Source organism: Entelurus aequoreus, linkage group LG06 (genome assembly GCF_033978785.1).
Source record: "Entelurus aequoreus isolate RoL-2023_Sb linkage group LG06, RoL_Eaeq_v1.1, whole genome shotgun sequence".
NCBI lineage: Eukaryota > Metazoa > Chordata > Actinopteri > Syngnathiformes > Syngnathidae > Entelurus > Entelurus aequoreus.
In genome coordinates, this window is record NC_084736.1 from 19,417,202 (window position 1) to 19,442,662 (window position 25,461).

The 25,461-nt window shown below is 41.6% G+C and overlaps 2 protein-coding genes across 8 annotated transcripts in view; both read right to left on the bottom strand.

Annotated features, from left to right (window-relative positions):
• The window catches only part of ubtf (upstream binding transcription factor), a 28,796-nt gene extending 25,302 nt beyond the window's left edge, over positions 1-3,494 (bottom strand). For 2 of the 6 annotated variants that reach the window (XM_062050174.1, XM_062050169.1), the window contains exons 1-2: positions 2,392-2,641; positions 991-1,049 (exon numbers count right to left, since the gene is read on the bottom strand). In XM_062050174.1, the coding sequence (XP_061906158.1) occupies positions 991-1,027 (37 nt within the window). In that variant the 5' untranslated portion in view covers positions 1,028-1,049; positions 2,392-2,641. Of the gene's footprint in view, positions 1-990; positions 1,050-1,442; positions 1,598-2,391; positions 2,642-2,772 lie in introns of those variants that run through there. The other 4 variants (XM_062050170.1, XM_062050171.1, XM_062050173.1 and 1 more) reach the window with 4 other exon arrangements.
• Positions 3,495-4,569: 1,075 nt separating this feature from the next.
• The window catches only part of slc4a1a (solute carrier family 4 member 1a (Diego blood group)), a 28,399-nt gene continuing 7,507 nt past the window's right edge, over positions 4,570-25,461 (bottom strand). For both annotated transcript variants that reach the window (XM_062050176.1, XM_062050175.1), the window contains exons 8-22: positions 24,158-24,293; positions 24,010-24,079; positions 23,906-23,948; positions 21,407-21,591; positions 21,120-21,327; positions 17,759-17,962; positions 17,545-17,693; positions 17,277-17,471; positions 16,936-17,172; positions 16,761-16,850; positions 11,234-11,400; positions 10,921-11,162; positions 9,951-10,120; positions 5,348-5,521; positions 4,570-5,264 (exon numbers count right to left, since the gene is read on the bottom strand). In XM_062050176.1, coding sequence (XP_061906160.1) covers positions 5,187-5,264; positions 5,348-5,521; positions 9,951-10,120; positions 10,921-11,162; positions 11,234-11,400; positions 16,761-16,850; positions 16,936-17,172; positions 17,277-17,471; positions 17,545-17,693; positions 17,759-17,962; positions 21,120-21,327; positions 21,407-21,591; positions 23,906-23,948; positions 24,010-24,079; positions 24,158-24,293 — 2,348 coding nt within the window. In that variant the 3' untranslated portion in view covers positions 4,570-5,186. The remainder of the gene's footprint in view (positions 5,265-5,347; positions 5,522-9,950; positions 10,121-10,920; positions 11,163-11,233; positions 11,401-16,760; positions 16,851-16,935; positions 17,173-17,276; positions 17,472-17,544; positions 17,694-17,758; positions 17,963-21,119; positions 21,328-21,406; positions 21,592-23,905; positions 23,949-24,009; positions 24,080-24,157; positions 24,294-25,461) is intronic.

The following is a 25,461-nucleotide window of genomic DNA, read 5'->3' on the forward strand; positions in this document are numbered from 1 at the left end:
TCTTTACTATAGTGGTCTCGATAACGAGTACCGGTTCTCAAAAAGGGATTCGAGTCCGAGGACTCGGTTCTTTTCTTATCGAACAACCGGGAAAACCGGTTTCGAGTATCATCCCTATTATTGGGTGTAACAGAAAAATTTGGCCCACATAAATAAGTAAAAAATGTTCAATAGAGGTAAAAGATGGTAAAGGGTAAATAGAAAGTAAAAGGTTAAAAGAAAGTAAACAAGGGTAAAACAAGTTAAATAGTTAATTAATAGAAAGTAAAGGGTAAATAGAAAGTAAAAGATGGTCAATAAAAGATGACAGAAAGTAAAACAAGTTAATTAGAAGGTAAAATATGCTAAAAGAAGGTAAAGAGTAAACTGAAAGTAAATAAAAGGTAAAAAGGGTCAAGAGGGTAAAAATGTAAAAAAAGGTAAATAGAATCTAAAAGATTTATGGTAAAGTAAGGTTGATATAAGCTAAAAGGCTAATAGAAAGTAAATAAAAGGTAAAAAAGGTTAAAAAAAAAGTAAACAAAGCTAACAAGGTAAATAGAAGCTAAAATAAAATACATAAAAAAAAGTAAAAAGAAGCTAAAAGAGAGACTGTAAATATAAGGTAAAACACAATAAATAAAAGGTGAAATAAGGTTAACAGAATGTAAAAAAGTAAATACAACTAAAAAAATCAAATATCATAAATATAAGGTACCGTAAAAATAGAAAGTGAAATAAGGTTTATGGCAAGTAGATTTTTTTTTTAAATTCCTCAAATACACGTTGAAGCTACAAACTGTGTTTTATCCGATTACTCCATTAATCGAACAAACTAACCATTAGATTACTCTATGACTAAAATAATAAATCGCTGCAGCCCCAGTATGCTGAAGCTTGGGAGAAGGGGGTAGGATTAAAATAAACTCTGCTTCTTGCTATTCCTTTTCGGGCATGTAGGGGCAAGTGCAAACATGTTCTTTATTGACAAATAATTGTGTAGTTCGTTACCTTGGTCTTGGCATGTTGCATCCATGCTTCCATTCATTTGTGGGGGATACCTTTAAAGTCTGGGGGGAGGGGGGGAAACAAACTAAAGTTACTAAAAATCGTGGTTTTATGTCAAAAAACAATAAACAACAAATATGCAAATCAAAGTTCCTTGGACAAATGCAAGATTGGAATAAAAGTGGTTTGTCTGTGGTAATAAAATGTTCAAATGAATGCGATGTGATTCCAAAGGGAGGAATTGGAATGTGCGTCGACATAATGGGTTATATTCATTACACCGCCCCTTGAACGTTTACGCTGCATGGTGATAGCTGGTGACTGCTTCCAATCTCAAATAACACCGCGGAAGGCTAACGACGACCACAGCTAGCTCGCACCCCGTCGAGTTAATTCCACCCAGGAGGAATTTGGCGTGTCGCTACGGTTCTATCCCCGTCCCCACCCACCCGCACCGTAATGGGATTCGCCGGAGCGACCATTTTCTCGGCCGTGGCAGAGCTCGTCTAATGGAGGATTTCGGAGCAGCGTGGGTTGGGGAGGATCCACGGAAGGAGGACAGGCAGCTCGAGGCGACCAGCTGACCACGGGGATCCGCGGAAGGGGGAGCAATGGCGGCGTGGAAGCACTGCAGTCAACACTGCGCCACTCGGAGCCTCATCACCCCCATGGTTGGGAATCTTGCTCCGCCGTGCCGAACTGCGAGCCCCCGAATCCTGAAATGTTGACTTGTGCCGGGGAGACAATGACCACTCATTCTCGCTTACAAATTACGTGTTTTGTGGTGTTTTAAAAACGACTTGTTTTTTTTATTACAACAACAACAACAAAAACCCAGCTACATTCTTCGGCGAGGCGTAGCCGAGTAGTGCATCCATGATGGCGGCTGCGTGTTGTTCGTCGTGTCCTTCCTTCATGGCTCCGGCTTTGCCACCCTGAAACACCCAACTCCTCGGTACTGGCCTTCAATCCGAACGTAACCATTTTGAACTTTTCATTGCTCACCAGAACACAGTAAAACAAGAAAGGCGATACGAAGCGAGAGCTTTGGGGCATATTCGCGACCAATGGCGGCGTTCAGGTCGACCAATGGCGGCATTTAGGTCGACATGAAGCTCGGCTGTTTTTGAGGGTTTGAAATGTATATTTAACACCAACATGTAAATAAAGTCCATATAATAACCATTGAGCAAAAATATAACACGTATTGCTCACTACAAATGCAATGTTATTTTTAAACATAATGTACATAAACATCGCGGGGGTAAAGCAACAAAGACCAACTGCTAAATAAAAAAAACATTTGGTTTACTGCAACGAACTGAAGCCATTTGTGAGATAAGCTAGTAGGAACGACGCTCCGTAAACAAGCTCCGGGTCCGCCATGCTTGGGCTCCAACCTACCGTGACAAGGTCCAGTAATGGCGCACTGCTCGGCGACGAAACGACGGCTGAAAAAGTCAACCACGCGGGGCTGTCCAAAAAAAAGGAGCACCAACGAGGTCTAGAAGGCGGGTTTTCCGAGCTCCGTGGTCGGCAGTCCGGGTCTAGTCGGTGAGAGAGGAGGGGGAGAGAGAGGGCGGTGAGATATTAAACCAAGATCCCTGATGGCTAACCGAGAGGGGCGGCTGGCTGTTCTCCCAACTGCCGCATGGAGGTCTCGGCAAGGAGAGCGTCGCTCGCCCCTTCCCTCCCGCATGTAACCCAAATATAGCTTCGATTTTGTTGAAGGGGATTTGCTCCAGCCACCATTTTGAAAGTAATTCCACTAACATTTCGCGTTACCTGCGGGGTTTTGTTGTCGAGAACCTTCCACCCGCCGCAGAGGACAAGAAGCACGGCTATGGCCGCCCCTCGTCTGCAGCCTCCCCACCGTCGTAGCGTGTCGAGCGAGTACAAAGGGGCTTCCGACCGACCCGCGTTTCCACACGTCTAAAAACACACTTATGCCGACTTTGGCGACTCGAGTCGCTCGTTTGTGATTATTTTTTTATGGCGCAAACGTGTCGCGCTGGGCTTACCTTACTGCTCGGCGTGAGCCTCGGCGTCGTTGTGGAGGAAGAAGGGGAGGGTTGAACGATCGCCAGTACTGCGCCGTCGGTCCTCGGCTCCAGTCCCCGCAGAGATGATTCTTCCCCCGCCTCCATCTCACTCGCCGTCTCCCTCCAGTCAACGCGCAGCAGCTTCCTACTCCCCACCCAACCATTTCGCTACGCCGAGACGTCCTCCATGTTGTCGGAGCGTGCGCCGGCCGCCGTTGTTGTTTCCCAAGCGCAGACATGGCGTTTACATCTGGAGGAGGGGGGGCGACCATGTCTGCTCCACTGCCGTTGTTAGCACACTTTGATCGGACAAACTGCATCCGACTTCAACGCCTCAAGTTAACACCGTTTGACATAACATTCCAATTTTAATGTCATATTTAGACTTTTGATTCTTTAAAAAACATTTTAATGTCACTTGTCTACTGATGTTTATATATGAATATCTGTGCCTTTGCACGTAGAGGGAATGCTCGTTTTCTAAAATGTGGTCGCACTGTTTGACAGCTTCATATTAGATCAGCATGTTTTTTTTTCTTTTTCCAACTCCACCTTGTGTGTTTGTGGGCGGAACCCCAGGCTGTCCAATCGTGTCAGTCTGGTGAGGAAAACAAACGGCTCACAGGCTTTGGGTCTTGCTTAATAGTGATGCGTTCGCTTGCTGTTGGATTATATTTATCGAATTTGTAACCAAACGCTTTGATGTGCATTTTTTTAACGTTTGGAATAAATGAAGTCTTTCCAAAAGAATACACGACGTTTGAGTCATCATTTCGTCAAACTTATTGCAACTTTAACCAAATGGACTATGATGTTTTTAAGCGGCACTCACATGGACGAGGGTTTACGTATGGTTATTGAACATTACATAACTATGGAAGCCCGTTTCCGCCACGAAAAATCCCCAAAGCTAAATCATAATTATGAACTAAGAAGTCATGATTATGAGCTAAAAAGTCGAAATAATAAAACTTAAAAATGATGGAAAAAATGTTGAACTTTGAAAGTCATAATCATGAGAAAATCGAATTTAAGAGATACAATTTCATAGGAATAGTCATAATCAATAGATACAACGTCATGATTATAAGATTAAAAACTCGAAATTATGAGAAAAAAAAAAAAAATCGAAATTATGAGATGAGTTAATTATGGGATAAAAAAAAATCGTAATTATGAAAAGAGTTACGAAAATATGAGACAAAAGTAATTATGAGATGAAAAGTCGAAATTATGACCTACAATAAATAGTCATAATTGTGAGATGAAGACATAATTATGATAAAAAGTCGAAATTATGAGATACAAAATCGTAATTGAGCCCTCCAAAAATAACAAACATAGGATAAAAAGTCAACATTTTGAGATAAATCCTAATTATGAAATATAAAGTTTAAATTAAGAGATAGTCAACATTATGACAAAAAAGTTATAACCGTGAGGTAAGACATGAAACAAGTCGAAATTATTCGATAAAAAGTTACAGAACTGTACTTGTGTACAGTGATTTTTAAAATAAAACACTGACATTTTAACAGCAGGGTTTTATTTTGTTGTAAAATCCTAAGCATATACAATACTATTTTGCACAGACATTACTAAACAAAGTTGTATAAATGTTTTATTGTTTTTAAATAGGCAGCACCAGGTAAATCTTATTATTTCACCACTGAGTCTCATGAAAAGCATTGACACACACACACAATCTTCCAAATACGGCTCAAAAGCATGAATTAAAATCAGATATAACGGAATATATCTTCATACTATACTCAACTAGATAGAGGAAACACCTTTTAAAACTCACAGAAGGCAAACATCTTTTTGCAAGGGAATGAAAATACGCTGATCATTTGTTCACACAACATGAAAACCTGACAGAAAGGATGCGTTCAAGTTATTTTACCTCACATTTCAAAGATCTAATATAAAGAAGAACACGATCACAAAACTAACACTACCTGAAAGCTTGGAACTGGAGAATAATGTGAGATAACTTCATTTGAACTTAATCATTAGGCTAAAGGGATAGATAGTGATTGCAACATTTCAAAATAAACAGATAAGTAAACATTGTTTTTGAAGATATCCAATATTATTATTTTTTGAATAATCGATACCATAGAATTCACCTTAAAACCCAAACTTTTTTTTTCTTCACGGCAATGGAGACTCATTGTACACGTCCTCACCGACATCTTCCTCAATTTTCACCTTTGCATCATCCGCATCCAGCTGCAACACAAATAAACACTTGTTTTAATTAAACGTGTGTCACACAGGTATCTAATAGTACAAATCTTTATTTTTGTACGTACGCATTTCATTTCCAAAGTAGAGAAGAGTGTGCCGGTCATGACCATGCGCAGGGGCACGGTGAGGAGGAGGATGAAGGGCAGCGCCAGGGAGAAGGGGCTGATCTTCACCACCCAGAGGACGGCCAGACACACCAGCTGGATCAGCGTGAACAGGTGCATCCGCATGCTGGACACCTGCACAACACACGCAGGTGCAACGTGTATGCACAGCGGACTTGCATTAGGTAGTATTTTACATTTAATACAGAGCAGTGATTGTACATACATATTGTTTTAGTCAGGAAGTGGCAGGCACATTCAGTGGAACCAGTGAAGTCGACACGACCAAAACCAAAAATGCACCTTTACCTGTGACTTTGTCCACAGACCTTGGGAGAATATGATATGAATTGGTTGTTGGCGTGGTTTTTTAAATCCATTTGTCCTTGCTTGGTTTAGGTTCTTCGTGATTTTTCTAAATGAGGACGTTTTAATGGCTAAAATGAGCACGTTTTGTAGCGAAAATTAAAGTTTTTCCAATATATATATATATATATATATATATATATATATATATATATATATATATATATATATATATATATATATATATATATATATTGGAAAGTTTAATTAAAGTTTTTCCAATATATATATATATATATATATATATATATATATATATATATATATATATATATATGTATATGTATATATATATATATATATATATATATATATATTGGAAAAACTTTAATTGTCGCTACAAAACGTGCTCATTTTAGCCATTAAAACTTCCTCATTTAGAAAAATCACGAAGAACCTAAACCAAACAAGGACAAATGGATTTAAAAAAACCACGCCAACAACCAATTTATCTCATATTCTCCCAAGGTCTAATAAATTAAAAACTACAGTAAAACTCCCAACACCCATTTTCCACGTGGCACATTTTGTTGGTAAAATCCAGGGTAATACTGCCATGCTTTTATTTTGAAGCTTGCTTAACACTGAACAGGAAGTCTATGTGTGCATGTTTTAATGCCAGACGGTAGTTACGTTGTTGTTTCACGTTGCTTAGCAATAAACAACACTACAACACACGTCAACATTTTCCAGTTGTTCTCAAATAGTAAGGTGGGGGTTGTGCGGGGAGCATGCTTTATCAGTATCATGCTTCAAACCCCATTTTGAAAAGGTGTACACTACAAGTCATGCTCATGTTAGCCATTAATCCTGACTTCCTCATTTGGATTAAAAAAAACCAGAACCAATTGTTCAATTTGTTTTTGTTTTGTAGGTTAAAGTGTTTTATATATTGTGCTTCTGAGGTAATGTTGCTGATCAATTTGAATGTATTATCATTCATTGAGTTTATTTTATTTTTCTGTAACAAATCGGTCAAAAATGTTCAAAGTTTTAAAAAAAAATTAAAAAAAATTCAATTTCAGGCAAAGTGATGCACTGTAAGTATTTTCTGTTTCAGACTAAAACCATGTTCCTAAAGTTTTTCTTTGTTGTAAGTTGAGCTATATTTCTTTTCTTTTTTTTATGTTAATAAGGGTATAATGTTATGAAGAGGTGTACTTTTAACAATTTTATAGACAAATTATTCTATTTATAGTCTTGGCAGAGTGTGTGTGTGTGTGTGGGCACAAAATGTTTTTCTTCTTCCTCGGAGGGGCGTAACAGTAAATGTTTACACCTATTTGTCTTTGGACCTTATATTTTATGTCAATAAAAGCCATCAGCCAAAAACCATTTGGAGAAGTTGTAAGTCCCACTGTACATTTATTTTCTGCCTAAGGAGCAATTAAGATTGAGCCCAAAAAGTCTACCTAACAACCCATCAACCAATTACGTCAGAATGTATGCAACTAAAATTTATTTTTACTCATTGACTTTCTTCATATTGTCAGCAAGTTTGTAATTATTTGTCAGGGTCCATTCATTTGTAAGTATGATTTTTGGTCTACTATTACTTTTTCCAGTGGCTGCCTTCTGTTAGTTGTTTGTTCGTACAATCCAGGATGTCATGCTTTTATTTTGAAGCTTACTGTGCACTCAACAGGACGTATTTGTGTGCACGTTTTTAATGCTTCAAGCTGAAGGAGGAGTTCTGTCGTTTCCTTTTGGCTCATGGGACTCTGGAGGCACCGGACAGGTACCGACAGGCCAAGCGGTGTGCGGCTTTGACCAAACTCGGAAATGGGAGGAGTTTCGGAGAAGCCATGGAGAGTTACTTCTGGACGGCTTCGAAGCGATTCTGGACCACCATCCGCCGCCTCAGAAGGGAGAAGCAGTGCACTGTCAACACCGTGTATGGTGGCGATGGTGTGCTGCGGACGTCAACTGCGAATGTTGTGGATCGGTGGAAGGAATACTTTGAGTATCTCCTAAATCCCACATACACGTCTTCCAATGAGGCCTGGGAACTCCGCGGTGGGCTCTCCTATTCCTAGGGCTGAGGTTTCCGAGGTAGTTAAGAAGCTCCTCGGTGGCAGAGCCCCGGGGGGTCAACATGGAGAAGCAAATGCATGCTTTTATTATAAGTCGTATAGATTATTGTAAGGCTCTGCTTTCTGGTCTTCATAAAAAGGTTATTGCCCCTTTACAGTTACTCCAAAATTCAGCGGTACGTGTCCCGACGAAGACCAGAAGGCGGGCTCACATTACACCAGATTTAAAATCTCTGCATTGGCTCCCCGTGTGTTTCAGGATCAATTTTAGGTTCTTCTTATGGTTTATAAATGTTTTTATGGTATTGGGCCTTCTTATCTTTTAGATTTGCTTTTACTCTACGAACCTTCCCGGGCCCTGAGATCCTCTGGCACTCATCTCCTAATTATTCCCAAAGTCAGGACACAAAGCACGGTATGGCATCTTTCCACCATTATGGCCCGTCTATGGAACTGGGGTGGTGGTTCCTCTCTTTAAGAAGGGGAACCGGAGGGTGTGTTGCAACTATCATGAGATCACGCTCCTCAGCCTTCCCGGTAAGGTCCATTCCGGTGTACTGGAGAGGAGGCTAGGATAGTCGAACCTCGAATTCAGGAGGAGCAGTGTGGTTTTTGTCCTGGTAGTGGAACTGTGGACCAATTCCATACTCTTGGCAGGGTTCTTGAGGGTGCATGGGAGTTTGCCCAACCTGTTGACATGTGTTTTGTAGACTTGGAGAAGGCATTCGACCGTGTCCTTCGGCAAGTCCTGTGGAGAGTGCTCAGATAGTATGGGGTATCGGACCGCCTGATTTTGGTCCGCATTGCTGACAGTGAGGGTTGGACTATGCCAGAGCTGCCCTTTGTCATCGATTCTGTTCATAACTTTTATGGACAGAATTTCTGGGTGCAGTCAAGGCGTTGAGGGTATCCGGTTTGGTGGCTGCAGGATTAGGTCTCTGCTTTTTGCGGATGATGTGGTCCTGATGGCTTCATCTGGCCAGGATCTTCAGCTCTCACTGGATCGGTTCGCAGCTGAGTGTGAAGTGACTGGGATGAAAATCAGCACTTCCAAGTCCGAGTCTGTGGTTCTCGACCGGAAAAGGGTGGAGTGCCATCGCCGGGTTGGGGAGAAGATCCTGCCCCAAGTGGAGGAGTTCAAGTACCTCGGGGGTCTTGTTGACAAGTGAGGGAAGAGTGGATCGTGAGATCGACATGTGGATCGGTGTGGCGTCTGCAGTGATGCAAACCTTGTATCGGTCCATTGTGGTGAAGAAGGAGCTGAGCCAGAAGTCAAAGGTCTCAATTTACCGGTCGATCTACGTTCCCATCCTCACCTATGGTCATGAGCTTTGGGTTATGACCGAAAGGACAAGATCACGGGTACAAGCGGCCAAAATGAGTTTCCTCCGCCGGGTGGCGGGGCTCTCTATCATCCGGGAGGAGCTCAAAGTAAAGCCGCTGCTTCTCCACATCGAGAGGAGCCTGATGAGGTGGTTTGGGCATCTGCTCAGGATGCCACCCGAACGCCTCCCTGGGGAGGTGTTTAGGGTGCTTCCGACCGGTAGGAGACCACAGGGAAAACCCAGCACACGGTGGAGAGACCATGTATCCCAGCTAGTCTCGGAACGCCTCATGATCACCCGGACAGAACTGGACGAAGTGGCTGGGGAGAGGGAAGTCTGGGCTTCTCTGCTTAGGCTGCTGCCCCCGCGACCCAACTTCGGATAAGCGGAAGAAGATGGATGGTTTTAATGCTGTGGCACTAGACAGAATTTATTTTGTTATCGTTTCACGTTGCTTAGCAATGTACAACACGTGTCATCATAAACTTAACCATTTTGCATTGAAATGACCTCTTTGGATCTTATATTTTATGTTGTTAAAAAGCAGAAAAAGCCATCATCTTGTGAAAGAGAACCTGGTGGACCCAGACTATAGGAGTTGGTCAAGATTGACGGGTTGTTGACATAAACGGGTGCCACTGTGCCTGTGGAGCAATTGAGATTAAGCCCAAAAATTCTGCCTAGCAACCAATCATTGTATGTTAGCAAACAACATCGCTAACGTTACAGTTTAAGTTTTGTAATGAAGATTTTTTTCTTCACATTCGTCCCATTCTAAAATTGTCACCGGAAACCCTCTTCCAAACTGTCATTTCTCCACAAATGGCGTTATATGCGTACCCTGGTGGCGTAGGCGTCCGGTGGGTAATACTTCTTGGGCGTAATCAAGAGAAGAATCCGATCCCACATTTGGATCCCACTCAGGGACGTGACCCCCATGTAGAGGAAGATGCCAAACAAAGCCGTCATGGGGATCATCTTCAGGAGTGGCTCCATGTAGATAGACACACCTGGGATAAAGACAGAGGTTATAAACAAATACAAGTCCTTATTGTGGCAAAATGACTATTTTAGTCATCTGTTGTCTTACAACAATTTTAATGTAAGTAACTGTCCTCATGTGATTTATGTTGTATTGCTTCTCTTCACTGCATTGGCCTGTTCTGTGTCTAAAAGGGGGCCGATATATAGGTTTCACTTCTTTCTGCTCCTTTTTGTTCATGATTTATTTTAATGTTGGTTGTTTTTGTTTCATCTTAAATGAATTAGACAATACAAAGTAAGACACTTTTATAGACCCCTGCTGCATTTCTCGGGCCCTGCGGAGATAGCTCTGCTTGGTTCTTTTTAGATCCTACCCCCACCTTCCAAGAGCATAGGACAATGACTGTTGTGAGGAGGAGATCAAAAATGTATCTTGTATTTGTCTTTTGGGCAAAGGTTACTCTCAAAATGGGTTTCTTTTGTGATTGATGCTGTATTACTGCCTTTTCCAATGTTTTTCCAAAACGTCAGATAGTCTTTTTTGCTCATACTCCCTCTTCCATCCCAAAAATGGGCCACTTCGCCCCGACCCCTCCTCCTCTGGCTTCACATTCCCAAGGCACATATAAGGGCCTGGAAGTTTCTTTGTCTCTCTCTCTCTGTCTTTCTCTCTTCCTTCTTCTGTAACAGCACAGACTTGCTTCTCAGTAACCCAAGGTTATTTGAGCCCTCAAAAATAATACTTAAATGACCTTAGATTTCACTGGACATTTCTTTATTGAAAAGAAAACATTCCAAAACGTTTGCTCCTGCGACGTCTACTTACCGACCAAGATGGCCACGAGAATGCCGCTGATCCTCTGCTCCACCACCTTTTCTATCTCCGGTTTGGGGCCCTTGGACATGACGGTGAGCGCGTTGGCGTGGGTGACGGAGCGCACGGTGGCGGCACTCAGCCAGGGCACCCCAAATATGGAGGAGATGCCACCCATGGTGACCAGGAGGAGCAGATCGAAATGGAAGCCGGACCCTTTTATCATCTTCCTCTCCGGTTTGCTGACGATCAGCCTGCAGAGGAAGGGAGGTTGGAATTTAGCCGTAGTGTTAGGTTGCGGTGTAATTCAATTTGTCGCACGCACGTGGTGATCTGGGACTCCAGGAAAATGAGGATGAAGACGAGCAGCGCCGGTACGCAGGAGGCGGCCATCATCCAAACTGGGAAAGGCTTCTTTTCCCCCATCGGGTTGATGAACCAGCCTCTGGCCAAGGGGTTGGTCACTTGGACACCTTTTGGCACAGAAAGTTTCTGCAAGACAGCAGCGTCACTTTCATTTCCAGGGAATAAACAAATATGAGCATCAAATAAATAAATAATCAGAGGTTGGAGTGCAGCCCTGATGTCTAAGTCTTCATCTTAGCAAGACATTATGGACAAGTGCATGCTTCCAATTGTGTGCTGCCAGTTTGGCACACAGAATAGTTTATGTTCCCAGTGCACAAAACAAGGTTCACTGATGCATAGTTTGGTGTGGAAGAACTAGATTTAGCCACCTCTGACCACGCAAAGTGATACACATTCATACAGACACTCTAAAGTCTTGGAGAAAGTCTTCCCAAAAAACCAGCTCGAGGTTGTCCAAATAGTTTTGTCCTTATAGCGTAATCAGTACAGGACACCCAATGATGTGACTTTTCCCCCCTGATTTGATGCGCTAAATATACGCCGGGCTTTTAACAGGGCAGTTCAATTTAGCTCAAATATGCTTAAAGGTGGGGAACTGATCTTTTTTGGGGTATTTTTCCTATCGCTCCCAATCATTATGAAAGACATGAGGATGGATGTATTTTTTTTAATGCACTCTAAATATTAAATGCGATTAAAAGTCCGCTTACAATGGAGTTAATGGGTAGTACTCTATTCTGTCAATAAAGCCCTTAAAAACAGCCAAACACCTCCATTAAGGTTTTATATACATGATGTGAGTATATATGTAATGTAGTAACAGGCACATTTATAATAACATTTAATATTTACGTATTCATAATTTTAAGCATTCGCGGCACATTAATTTAAAAAACGCATCACGGCATTCGCTTTTTTTCCCCCCCAACAACATCACTGATTATTACTAACCGCAGACTTTGCAAAACATCACATACTGTACAATGTCTTCTGTCATTAGGATGCCGACTGCTGGGATGTTCATATATTCCCATTTAGATGAAAAATGACTCATTATCCTCGCGAAGAAAAGGAGAGTGGAACTTAGCGTTTTTTTGTGTTGTTCTCGCCATTTCTGGGTCTGAATTGGCTGTCAAAGTGTACCAACTTGTCGGCGTACATACTCATCCTTCTACTATCCAGGTGAGAGGCATGATTTATGATGGACAAAGTTTGACGAGCAAGGAAACGAGGAAACAGCTCATCATTCGATCATGTCAACATTGACACATAAGCTTGTGATCACAGCGCCGCTATAAATACAAAACCCAAAACCAGTGAAGTTGTCACGTTGTGTAAATCGTACATAAAAACAGAATACAATGATTTGCAAATCCTTTTCAACCTATATTGAATTGAATAGACTGCAAAGACAAGATACTTAACGTTCAAACTGGTAAACCTTGTTATTTTTTGCAAATATTAGCTCATTTGGAATTTGATGCCTGCGACGTGTTTCAAAAAAGCTGGCACAAGTGGCAAAAAAGACTGACAAAGTTGAGGAATGCTCATCAAACACTTATTTGGAACATCCCACAGGCGAACAGGCTAATTGGGAACAGGTGGGTGCCATGATTGGGTATAAAAGCAGCTTCCATGAAATGCTCAGTCATTCACAAACAAAGATGGGGTGAGGGTCACCACTTTGTGAACAAATGCGTGAGCAAATTGTCCAACAGTTTAAGAACAACATTTCTCAACCAGCTATTGCAAGGAATTTAGGGATTTCACCATCTACGGTCCGTAATATCATCAAAAGTTTCAGAAAATCTGGAGAAATCACTGCACGTAAGCGGCAATGCCCGTGACCTTCGATCCCTCAGGCGGTACTGCATCAAAAAGCAACATTGTGTGTAAAGGATATCACCACATGGGCTCAGGAACACTTCAGAAAACCACTAACGACAGTCCGTCGCTACATCTGTAAGTTAAAACTCTATTATGCAAAGCGAAAGCCATTTATCAACAACACCAAGAAACCCAAAAATGCATGATTTATAATCAAAAAATATATTTTTACCAACTCAGAGGCAATGCAACAGCAATATGTTAATACAGCAGCATAAGCTGGTTTCCGCTCTGTGATCACTGTGCCGCTAAAAATAGTTCCTGTTAGCTCTAATAATAACAATATTGCTAATACTGGGTAATATTCAGGTCACGACAAACCTCTTGAACCAAACATGCCAGATGTCTAAATGTTACTGTGCTAATGCATTATAGTGAGTTCTATTTGGAACATGTGCTTTTGTAAGGTTTGTAAACTCAAAAATTAGGTTATCCGGGTTTTTTAGAGGGCTTTATGGGTGGAACAGATGACTCACATTACTGTAGCTACATTGTTAGCCGTGTAGTACGACCAGAATATTACAAATAAGGATGCATAAGTAGGAATTGTGAAGGAAAATCAAAATTCCCAAAAAAGTGCAGTATCTCTGCAAGGCATCAGGAAGTGAAATTTACATAACGTACTATTGCACAACCACACTAGCTGGCATCTGTGACACATTAACATTCTGACAACAATCCATAGGGGGCGCCACACGTCATTGTACATAACACAATGTCATCATTAGGGCTGAGTCTTTGGGCACCACATGATTCGATTCGATTCCATTCTTAGAGGTAACGATTCGATTTAGAATCGATTCATGATTCAAAGTCAATACTTTTTAATAACATTAGGTGCCAGTTCTATGATTACCTACATTCCTCCATAAAATAGAGAAACAGCTCTGATCAATTTCAATATTACTTAAAAGAAAAGTGGTTTTGGTTAACAAAATTCTACCCAAACATTTAATTGCTTGGCTTTACATGACGCCATGTCCGGCTCATTAAATATGCGTGGTGGTCAAGCAGGGTCTGTTCTCAATGGGTACCAAGCGCCATTTTGCCATTCCCGAAAAAATAAATGGCCTATATTTGTGTGGTTTTTTATCACGAAAATGACAAAAAATTGTTTTAGAGTTTCCCAAGAGGAAATCAAGAAGTAGCACGCATTCCATGCCAAGGGAGCAGAGTCGAAGAACGCACGAGTTTGCAGTGATCACTTTGTTAAAGGTTTTCTTTGATATATTAACGTTTATTATTTCCCATTTAAGTATTATATTGATATTGTTTGTATTTCTTAAGACACATGTTTGCTATGAGTGTTTCGAAAAGCACCAACTCGGTGACTCTAAATAAAAGAAAGCAAATGTGAGCAAAACCTAAAAGAGTTAAGTTTTTGATCAAAGTCAACAATCATAAATGAAGCTTTCAGCACATACACAACATTGACATCCATCCATCCATTTTCTACCGCTTGTCCCTTTTGGGGTCGCGTGGGGTGCTGGAGCCTATCTCAGCTGCATTCGGGTGGAAGGCGGGGTACACCCTGGACAAGTCGCCACCTCATCACAGGGCCAACACAGATAGACAGACAACATCTATAGTTATATTTTGATAAAGACGGGGAAAAAATGTGTACTTGTAAACGGCGTGTGCAACAGCAACAAACATGGCAGTAGACGCGAAGTTAAATCATGAAATGTGTCCTTACCCCAGCAAAAACGTTGTATATTTATCCGAGAGAGTCTTGATACCAATTTCCTTGGCCCAGCCACACACAAAGAAGTTGTAGACCTCCATGCTTTCCAAGTTTTCATCCGTTTTGTCTTGTAGAATAATGTCTGGAGCACAATAGTTCGATATGTCTGGGAACGCGACCAATGTATAATATTTGATATCACTCGACAAATCTTTTTTTGATAAAGTATTAGGATCTATTCCATTGCATAGGTAGATTTTTTGCTGGCATCTGATTTTTTGCAGGAAGATCTAAGCCTCTTGTATACTCAGTTTGCACGCTGCTTGCTGCACAACAGCCATCTTAGCTTGGTTGACCACCACCCGTTTTTCACTTCCTGGAAGAAGTCACGTGACGGAATACACGCAATAAATACAAATACAAATAGGGCAACTACAGAAATATCCAACATTTCTCTTTTTTAAAGTAAACCCGTACAGCAGATGTGGGCATCTACAGCAACAATATGATCTGCATTTTTAATTTTTTTTAATAGGTTAAGAATCGTTTAAAGGCCTACTGAAACCCACTATTACCGACCACGCAGTCTGATAGTTTATATATCAATGATGGAATCTTAACATTGCAACACATGCCAATACGCCCGGGTTAACTTATAAAGTGCAATTTTAAATTTCCGGTTGAAAACGTCTATGTATGATGACGTATGCGTGTGACGTCAATTGTTGAAACGGAAGTATTCGGACGCCATTGAATCCAATACAAAAAGCTCTGTTTTCATCTCAAAATTCCACAGTATTCTGGAAATCTGTGTTGGTGAATCTTTTGCAATTTGTTTAATGAACAATGAAGACTGCAAAGAAGAAAGTTGTAGGTGGGATCGGTGTATTAGCGGCTGGCTGCAGCAACACAAACAGGAGGACTTTGAGGTGGATAGCAGACGCGCTATTCGACGCTAGCCGCCGACCGCATCGGTGATCGGGTGAAGTCCTTCGTCGCACCGTCGATCGCTGGAACGCAGGTGAGCACGGGTGTTGATGAGCAGATGAGGGCTGGCTGGCGTAGGTGGATAGCTAATGTTTTTAGCATAGCTCTGTGAGGTCCCGTTGCTAAGTTAGCTTCAATGGCGTCGTTAGCAACAGCATTGTTAACCTTCGCCAGGCTGGAAAGCATTAACCGTGTATTTACATGTCCATGGTTTAATAGTATTGTTGATCTTCTGTCTATCCTTCCAGTCAGGGATTTATTTCTTTTGTTTCTATATGCATTTAAGCCCGATGCTATCACGTTAGCTCCGCATCTAAAGTGTTTCACCGATGTATTGTCGTGGAGATAAAAGTCACTGTGAATATCCATTTCGCGTTCTCGACTCTCATTTTCAAGAGGATATAGTATCCGAGGTGGTTTAAAATACAAATCCGTGATCCACAACAGAAAAAGGAGAGAGTGTGGAATTCAATGAGCCAGCTTGTACCTAAGTTACGGTCAGAGCGAAAAAAGATGCGTCCTGCACTGCACTCTAGTCCTTCACTCTCACGTACCTCATCCACAAATCTTTCATCCTCGCTCAAATTAATGGGGTAATCGTCGCTTTCTCGGTCCGAATCGCTCTCGCTGCATTGAAAACAATGGGGAAATGTGAGGAGCCTTTCAACCTTTGACGTCACGCTACTTCCGGTACAGGCAAGGTTTTTTTTATCAGCGAGCAAAAGTTGCGAACTTTATCGTCGATGTTCTCTACTAAATCCTTTCAGCAAAAATATGGCAATATCGCGAAATGATCAAGTATGACACATAGAATGGATCTGCTATCCCCGTTTAAATAAAAACATTTCATTTCAGTAGGCCTTTAAAATAAGAATCGCGAGTATTATGAAAATCTTTTTTGTTTACACTCCTAGTCATCACTCACCTGAGTGAAAGTGTCCTCAATGCTGATGTCCACAGCTATCATGATAAAAATGGCGATGGGGACACCAAAATCTCCAATCATGCGTCGCAGCTGTGAAGAGAATACCCGACAAGACTTAGCGGGGGAGACAGGACTCTTGAACGGTGGTCCTGTGTGATCTCAGGCGGCTTCTTACCGGGCCGGGCAGGTAAGTGCCATTCTTGAACTGTCGCAGGAAATAGGCAATGAAGAAGCAGCCCAGCATGAGGCACATGGACAGCAGGGCGGTGTTAGGATAGGCCGGCCGCTCCAACGCCACGGCGATTGTCCCATTGCTGGTGTTGTTGACGGTGTTATTGGTGACCTCATGGTAGAAGGGGTTTGAGGTGTTGAGAGGTTTGTAGTTGAGAATCAAGGGGTGGGCCTTAAAGATCTGCAGAAAAGAGGCCAGGGCAAGGGGTCAGGGTTGCGTCAGCCCAAGGGCTGAGAAGCACAGCATGGAAGGACAGGTGGGCGGAGGAATGAGGCGAAGGGAACCTTAATGAGCTTATTGAATGTCTCATAGATGAAGATGAGAGAGATGAGGATGGAGAAGATTTCCTGGGTGAAGCGGGAGATGAAGCGGACCAGGAAGCTCCCTTCCACGGCCACGATGATGACCACGATCACCACCAGCCAAATACCCACCCAGATCCGGCCCACGATGTACTCGATTTCCTGGGACTTGCAGAACTAGCACGGAACGGACAAAGAACGCATGTCAGCGACACGAGCGAGCGACAATCACAGGAGAGTCGACCCTTACGCTGAAGAAGGCCTCCTCGAAGAGCAGCAGCGGTCCGGAGAAGCCGAGGACGAGAACGGGCTGGGCGGCGATGATGCAGAAGATGACGCCCTGGATGCTGGTGGAGATCATCAGCTCAGACACGCCCATCATCCTCTCTGTTTTGTCAGCTACGACCAACACAGCATGGCAATGAAACTCCAATACATCACGCATGGGATACTTTTAAACCTACCTAAAAGTCCTCCGAAGGTGATGGCGGGCGACAGGGCGGCGAAGTAGATGAAGATGACGGCCGCCAGGACCTGAGTGTTCAGGCCGTCAGTGTAGTCGCTGATGTAGTGGCGGTAACGGCGCTTAATGTCTTTCACCATCCCACCGAAGGGGACTCCGGTACGAGCCAGGGGGTCTTCTTTCGGGGGCTCCGCAGCTTTCTCGACTAGACACGTGGACGGTAAAGACATCAAAGTTTGAAGACGATACGAACAGAGGTGGGTAAAGTAGTACTGCAACTTTAGAGTAATATGAATCAAGTGCAAGTAAAATGTACACTACCGTTCAAAAGTTTGGGGTCACATTGAAATGTCCTTATTTTTGAAGGAAAAGCACTGTACTTTTCAATGAAGATAACTTTAAACTAGTCTTAACTTTAAAGAAATACACTCTATACATTGCTAATGCGGTAAATGACTATTCTAGCTGCAAATATCTGGTTTTTGGTGCAATATCTACATAGGTGTACAGAGGCCCATTTCCAGCAACTATCACTCCAGTGTTCTAATGGTACAATGTGTTTGCTCATTGGCTCAGAAGGCTAATTGATGATTAGAAAAGCCTTGTGCAATCATGTTCACACATCTGAAAACAGTTTAGCTCGTTACAGAAGCTACAAAACTGACCTTCCTTTGAGCAGATTGAGTTTCTGGAGCATCACATTTGTGGGGTCAATTAAACGCTCAAAATGGCCAGAAAAAGAGAACTTTCATCTGAAACTCGACAGTCTATTCTTGTTCTTAGAAATGAAGGCTATTCCACAAAATTGTTTGGGTGACCCCAAACTTTTGAACGGTAGTGTAGTTATCCAAATGATGATTTGAGCAAGAAAGTATTCAGTCAAAAAAGTAACACTTAGTAACGTAGGTGTGGTCCAAAAATAAATTTATATCTAAATCGTGATTTTTTTATTTATTCTGATTCCAAATCGATTCATAATTAGAGAATTTTAAGAATACATTTTTTGCACTTTATGGCATCATTGCATTTGTACCAATTCTGACTAAGATCTGAATTTGTAGACCCAGATTATAAATGTTGAAAGTTTTGTGGCAAACCATCGGATCAAAGTTTGGCGCCACACCACGCCCAACATCCTATAGCGTAGGCAAAACTCCTTCGCAATTTATCATTTCCCATCTGTTTAAAATCTTTCATTTTAACCTCAACTTATTCGGTCAAAGTCCCTAGGAGGAGTTTCTTAAAGTACGACCCCTGTTTTTGGCCTATAAATGGCCGACAAAAACCTGTTTGTATTCAAGTATGGATTTTTCAGACATTTACGTGCGTCCTGTCATGATAGATGTCTCCAGCCATTTTCATGTCAATACGTAAAACTGATAGGAAGGGTTATTTTTTTTCTCATTTTAAAAGGTGGCGTTATTTTTTTTCTCATTTTAAAAGGTGGCGCTAGAGATTTTGAAATTTCGTGTTCGGTACCCCAAAATATCAACATTTTCGCAAGAACAGTTGCGCTTACAAAAATGAGTGACTTTTTGTGCATGCTACAGGCCACAAAAATGCGATCCAAGTGTGAGAAAAATAGTGCACACAGCAATAACAATAGGGTCTCGCTGAAATAAATCTAATAAAATAACCTCGATGTAAAAAATTCTTCTTCCCAAAAGTACTCCACCCTCTGGGTGGCTGGGGCCGTACTCTGGCCCCAGCACACACTGGGAGTCAAATATATTGTACATACAAATACACATATATACTGACATTCACACAGTTATTCATATATACACACACAGGTACCTACGCTCCCACATACATTAAGATTAAAGTACCAATGATTGTCACACACACACTAGATGTGGCGAAATTTGTCCTCTGCATTTGTCCCATCCCCTTGGGGAGCAGTGGGCAGCAGCGGCGCCGCGCCCGGGAATCATTTTGGTGATTTAACCCCCAACTCCAACCCTTTGTTGCTGAGTGCCAAGCAGGGAGGTTATGGGTCCCATTTTTATAGTCTTTGGTATGACTCGGCTGGGATTTGAACTCCAACCTACCGATCTCAGGGCGGACACTCTAACCACTACACAAATACAGTACATAGCTACGCACTCAAAGTTCGTACACCCACACGCACATTCCTTGTACAAACATACATATACACATACTGTACATATACATTCACTGTACAAACATACATATACACATACTGTTCATATACATTCACTGTACAAACACACATATACACATACTGTACATATACATTCACTGTACAAACATACATATACACATACTGTTCATATACATTCACTGTACAAACATACATATACACATACTGTTCATATACATTCACTGTACAAACACACATATACACATACTGTACATATACATTCACTGTACAAACACACATATACACATACTGTACATATACATTCACTGTACAAACATACATATACACATACTGTTTATATACAAGTACATATACATACATACACTCATGCATATAATCACGTTTCATCAAACATATATTAACGTTGTTGCCCTAGGGTAAACTGGGTAACACATGGCACATTGACAAAGCTTAACCTATTGTTACTATAACAATCTACAAGGTTAATATAGTCTGCATCTCTTTCTTCCCCTCCATTTATCTGCTTTATTTTAATTTTCCTGAGGGAACTCTCCTGAAGGAATCAAAAAAGTACTATCTATCTACTTCTTTTGTATTTCAAGTTTTCATTACATATATGTATTGTTGCATTTGAACAATTGTATTGTTGATAATAGAGGTAATTATTGTTATTATTCCTTATCAATAGTGCTATTTCTTTTGGTATTTGTATCGCTCCATTTGTAGTGTAATAATGTTCATTGTCATTTCTGTATTATTATTTATTTCACTAACTGCTTCTTTGCTATCACTTTGACCATCATATTTGTACATGTCGTATTTGCTGATGTTGCTCTGTTGTTGTTGTTGTTATTGTTGTGTTTGCTGTTGTCTCTCTGTCTAATCCCCCTCTTGTCCCCACAATTTCCCCCTCTGTTTTCCTTTTTTTCTCTTTCTATTCCCTCCTGCTCCGGCCCGGGTGCACAAAATAATAACATAAATCCATATAATAAAGTCAAATACAAATAAGGCAACAAGATAAGTATCCCACACTTATCTTTTGTAAAGTAAATATGTACAGCCAATATGGGCATCTACACCAAAAAGTTTTTTTTTTTTTTAATAAATAAAAGTACTCTAGTAAAAATCAAAAGCATGTTGCATTAGGCCTACTCTGACAAGTTACTTAAGTAAATGTAACTAAGTAACGGTAGCGTGCTACTACCCACCTCTGGAGACAAACACTTTAACCGGTTACCTTTGATCCTGTCCCCAAAGGCGAGACGGGTGTCGTTGGGGCGGAGCCTCTCCTGCAGCATCCCTTTCTGGAACTTGATGATGGGCTCAAGCATTCCCTGGTCCTGGATCTCAGTGGGGGGGATGACAATGCTGCAGTCCATGAAGTCCGCTATGGCGTTGGTCAGGTCTTTGTCGTTCTCGGCCAGGAACGCCTCCAAGCAGAACACCTGCCAGAGAAGACGTGGACAACTTGACCTCGTCTGAACCGGGACAGAACCATCGGGGTTGTCCTGCTCCATCCCTCACCCAGTCGGCCATGAGAGCCCCCATGGCGCGCCCGCTCTCACTGTAGTCCACTTCGCTCTGGCTGGGACCCAACAGGACAAAAACGAAGCGGACGGGAACGGGACACTCCAGGGTGGACTCCATCACCACGGAGTCTCTCAGTCGGACGAAAGCCACCACCGGCTTCTCCAGGAGATCAAGGACACCTTTCAGGAACATTCTTTTATTTAGCCTCAAAGTCCAAACATTTCAATTCTAATGTTTGCTCTGGTCAACTTGCCAACCCTCCCGATTTTCCCGGGAGACTCCTGAATTTCAGTGCCCCTCCCAAAAATCTCCCGGGGCAACCATTCTCCTGAATTTCTCCCGATTTCCACACGGACAACAATATTGGGGGCGTGCCTAAAAGGCACTGCCTTTAGCGTCCTCTACAACCTGTCGTCACGTCCGCTTATCCTCCATACAAACAGTGTGCCGGCCCAGTCACATTATATATGCGGCTATTACACACACATAAGGGAATGCAAGGCATTCTTGATCAACAGCCATACAGGTCACACTGAGGGTGGCCGTATAAACAACTTCAACACTGTTACAAATATGCGCCACACTGTGAACCCATACCAAACAAGAATGACAAACACATTTCGGGAGAACATCCGCACCGTAACACAACAGAACAAATACCCAGAACCCCTTGCAGCACTAACTCTTCCGGGACACTACAATATACACCCCCCGCTACCACCAAACCCCGCCTACCCCCCCATCTCCCAAATTCGGAGGTCTCAAGGTTGGCAAGTATGGCTCTGGTAGTGCTGTTGTGACAAAATGTATGTTTTAGTAATCTCTTGTCCAACAACCATTTTAGTCTAACCTTTTTTCCACAATCAGCATTAAAATACAGTAGCATAGTAGGCCTAAATATTCAATAAAAACAAGGCAGAAGTTTTATTTAACACTTATATTTAATATTTTTGGCCACTGTGACATTACACAGAGTCTGAAAAGTATCAATCAATCAATCAATGTTTACTTATATAGCCCTAAATCACGAGTGTCTCAAAGGGCTGCACAAGCCACAACGACATCCTCGGCTCGGAACCCACATCACACAGTAACACTGTGTTTGAATATTTAATTAAGTGATTATTTGGCGTACCACTAGATGGAGCCTGTGCACCACTGAGAATCATTGGTCTATGTTCTTCGTATGTGCCTTGTGTTGTATTGCTTCGCCTTCACTGTATTTCTGTCTAAAGATAACTCTTATTGCCCCTCTGCTGAATTCCACAAGACCTGCGGAGATAGCTCTGCCTGGTTCGTTTTACGCCTGACCTAGGGGTGTCTAAAGTGCAGCCATTAGCGGCCCACGGCTCAAGTTTTGTTGGCCCACAGCATATAGTTGAGAAATGTAAGAATGTAAGAAAAAAAAGAACAAAAAGACAAAATGTAATGAGAAAAAGATGAAATGTTGATAGTTGATAATAACAATAACATACTTTGTTAACGATAACAAAGTTGACACAAAATGTTCTCTTTAAAAATACTGTATAAATAAATATATATATTTATTTTTTTTACAAAAAAGTTTGGACACCCATGATCTGAAATATTAGAAGCTCTTGACATCAAAATAGAATAAAAATTCAAACTATATTATGAACTAATTAGTCAAAAGTAAATTAAACAAACAAAACAATACTATTAACTAATGAATTTATGAATTTGAAAAAGGACACCAACTTCTAATAAACGATGTCAAAAATATGACTGAACATTAATATTTTCGTAAAGCAGAATGTTTGTGCAGTTACACAATCATAATATTGTTATTATTATTATCATTATTATATTTTTACATTAAAAGGCCCACAACACATTGTTGGAAAAAAAAACAACGGTAAAAATGTAGGCAAAAAGATGTAATGAAATTTTGATACTAATTATTGATAATTTACTTTGTCACCTATAACACAATGCTGACACAAAGTGTTGTCCTTCCATAAATGTCTTTTTTAAGCAGTATAAAAACAAAATCAAAATGGCCCCCGCATACTTGGACTTTTTCATTATGTGGCCGACCCTTGGTGGAAAAAGTTTAGACACCTCTGCCCTAACCCCCAACTCCCAAGAGTATAGGACAAAAAAAAAAGTATATTGTATTTGTCTTTTAACAAAATGACTCTCCCAATGGGTTTCTTTTGTGATTGATGCTGTATTACTGCCTTTATCATGTTTAACCGAAACATTCCTGTTCACAGTCAGATAGAGTCTGTATTTTGCCCACTTCTACCCCATTGTGCCCCATTTGCCTTCTCTCCTTCCCAAAGCAATATACAAAAAATCAGATTTTTTTCTGTCGATCTCTTCTGCGCTATCTTCCTTCTTCTGTCAGAAGGGTAAAAACGTTCTTCTCTGTAACCTGATGTTATTTGACATCTTGTATAAATACTTAAAAGAACGTTCGTTTTCCCTGGACATTTCTTTATTGAATAGGAAACATTCCAAAAACAGTACCTGAGAGCACGATGGACGCCTCCATGTTGTCAGAGGTGTCTCTCTGCAAAAGCAACACTTGAGTCTCAGTATTAAGTGAGGAAGATCAGCAACATGTCTCGTACCTTCTGAGGAACTGAAAAAGTCTGCATCTGGATGTCTCCTGAAGGGGTGACCACCGGCCCCTCGATTTGGCTGGAAGGAAAAGTGCAGAGAAGTTCATCGTCTTGTGGAGAAAGTCAAACCGAGAGGGACGATGGGGGTTGAGCTAACCTGCGTCTCATGAGGAGAGCTCTGAGCACAGCGTCTCGATCGCTGGCTCGGATCTCGTTCTTGCTGAGGAGCTCGTCGGCCACCTTCTCGGCCACGGCGGACAGACTCCTGGCGTTCAGGTCGAAGATGACGGCACCTGAGGACAGGCAGACGCTGTCGGGTTACAGGCTTCGCTACGCAACTGGGACTGAAAAAGGCTAGCACGCTTCTAATACACTTTTGTGGCTAGGAATATGTACCATTTACATTTGAACCGATATTTGACAAATTCCCGGTACGTGGGAATTGATACAGAAACTCGACAGCGCACATTTTTGGTAATTTTGTGTGTGTTTATAAATGTTAATTGTTTAGTAATAACTAGAGATGTCCGATAATGGCTTTTTTGCCGATATCCGATATTCCAATATTGTCCAACTCTTAATTACCGATTCCGATATCAACCGACACCGATATATATAGTCGTGGAATTAACACATTATTATGCCTAATTTTGTTGTGATGCCCCGCTGGATGCATTAAAAAATGTAACAAGGTTTTCCAAAATAAATCAACTCAAGTTATGGAAAAAAATGCCAACATAGCACTGCCATATTTATTATTGAAGTCACAAAGTGCTTTTTTTTTTTAACATGCCTCCAAACAGCAGCTTGGAACATGCTGAGAGAGCATGAGGAGGTTGAGGTGTGCAGGGTTTGGGGGGGGGGGGGGGGCGTTGTTTTAGGAGGTAGGGGGTAGCGGGGGGTGTATATTGTAGCGTCCCGGAAGAGTTAGTGCTGCAAGGGGTTGTGGGTATTTGTTCTGTTGTGTTTATGTTGTGTTACGGTGCAGATGTTCTCCCGAAATGTGTTTGTCATTCTTGTTTGGTGTGGGTTCACAGTGTGGCGCACATTTGTAACAGTGTTAAAGTTGTTTATACGGCCACCCTCAGTGAGACCTGTATGGCTGTTGACCAAGTATGCCTTGCATTCACTTGTGTGTGTGAAAAGCCGTAGATATTATGTGATTGGGCCGGCATGCAAAGGCAGTGCCTTTAAGGTTTATTGGCGCTCTGTACTTCTCCCTACGTCCGTGTACCACTCCGTACAGCGGCGTTTTAAAAAGTCATAAATTTTACTTTTTGAAACCGATACCGATAATTTCTGATTTTAAATTTTAAAGCATTTTATTACATCTCCAGTAATAACATTACATTTTTTTAATGTAACATTTAAAAATGAGATGATTATGATAACTGTGCTCTCCAGTTGTATATCTTGTTTTATTATACCGCTTGAGTCTCATTGGTCTCATTTGCAATGCAG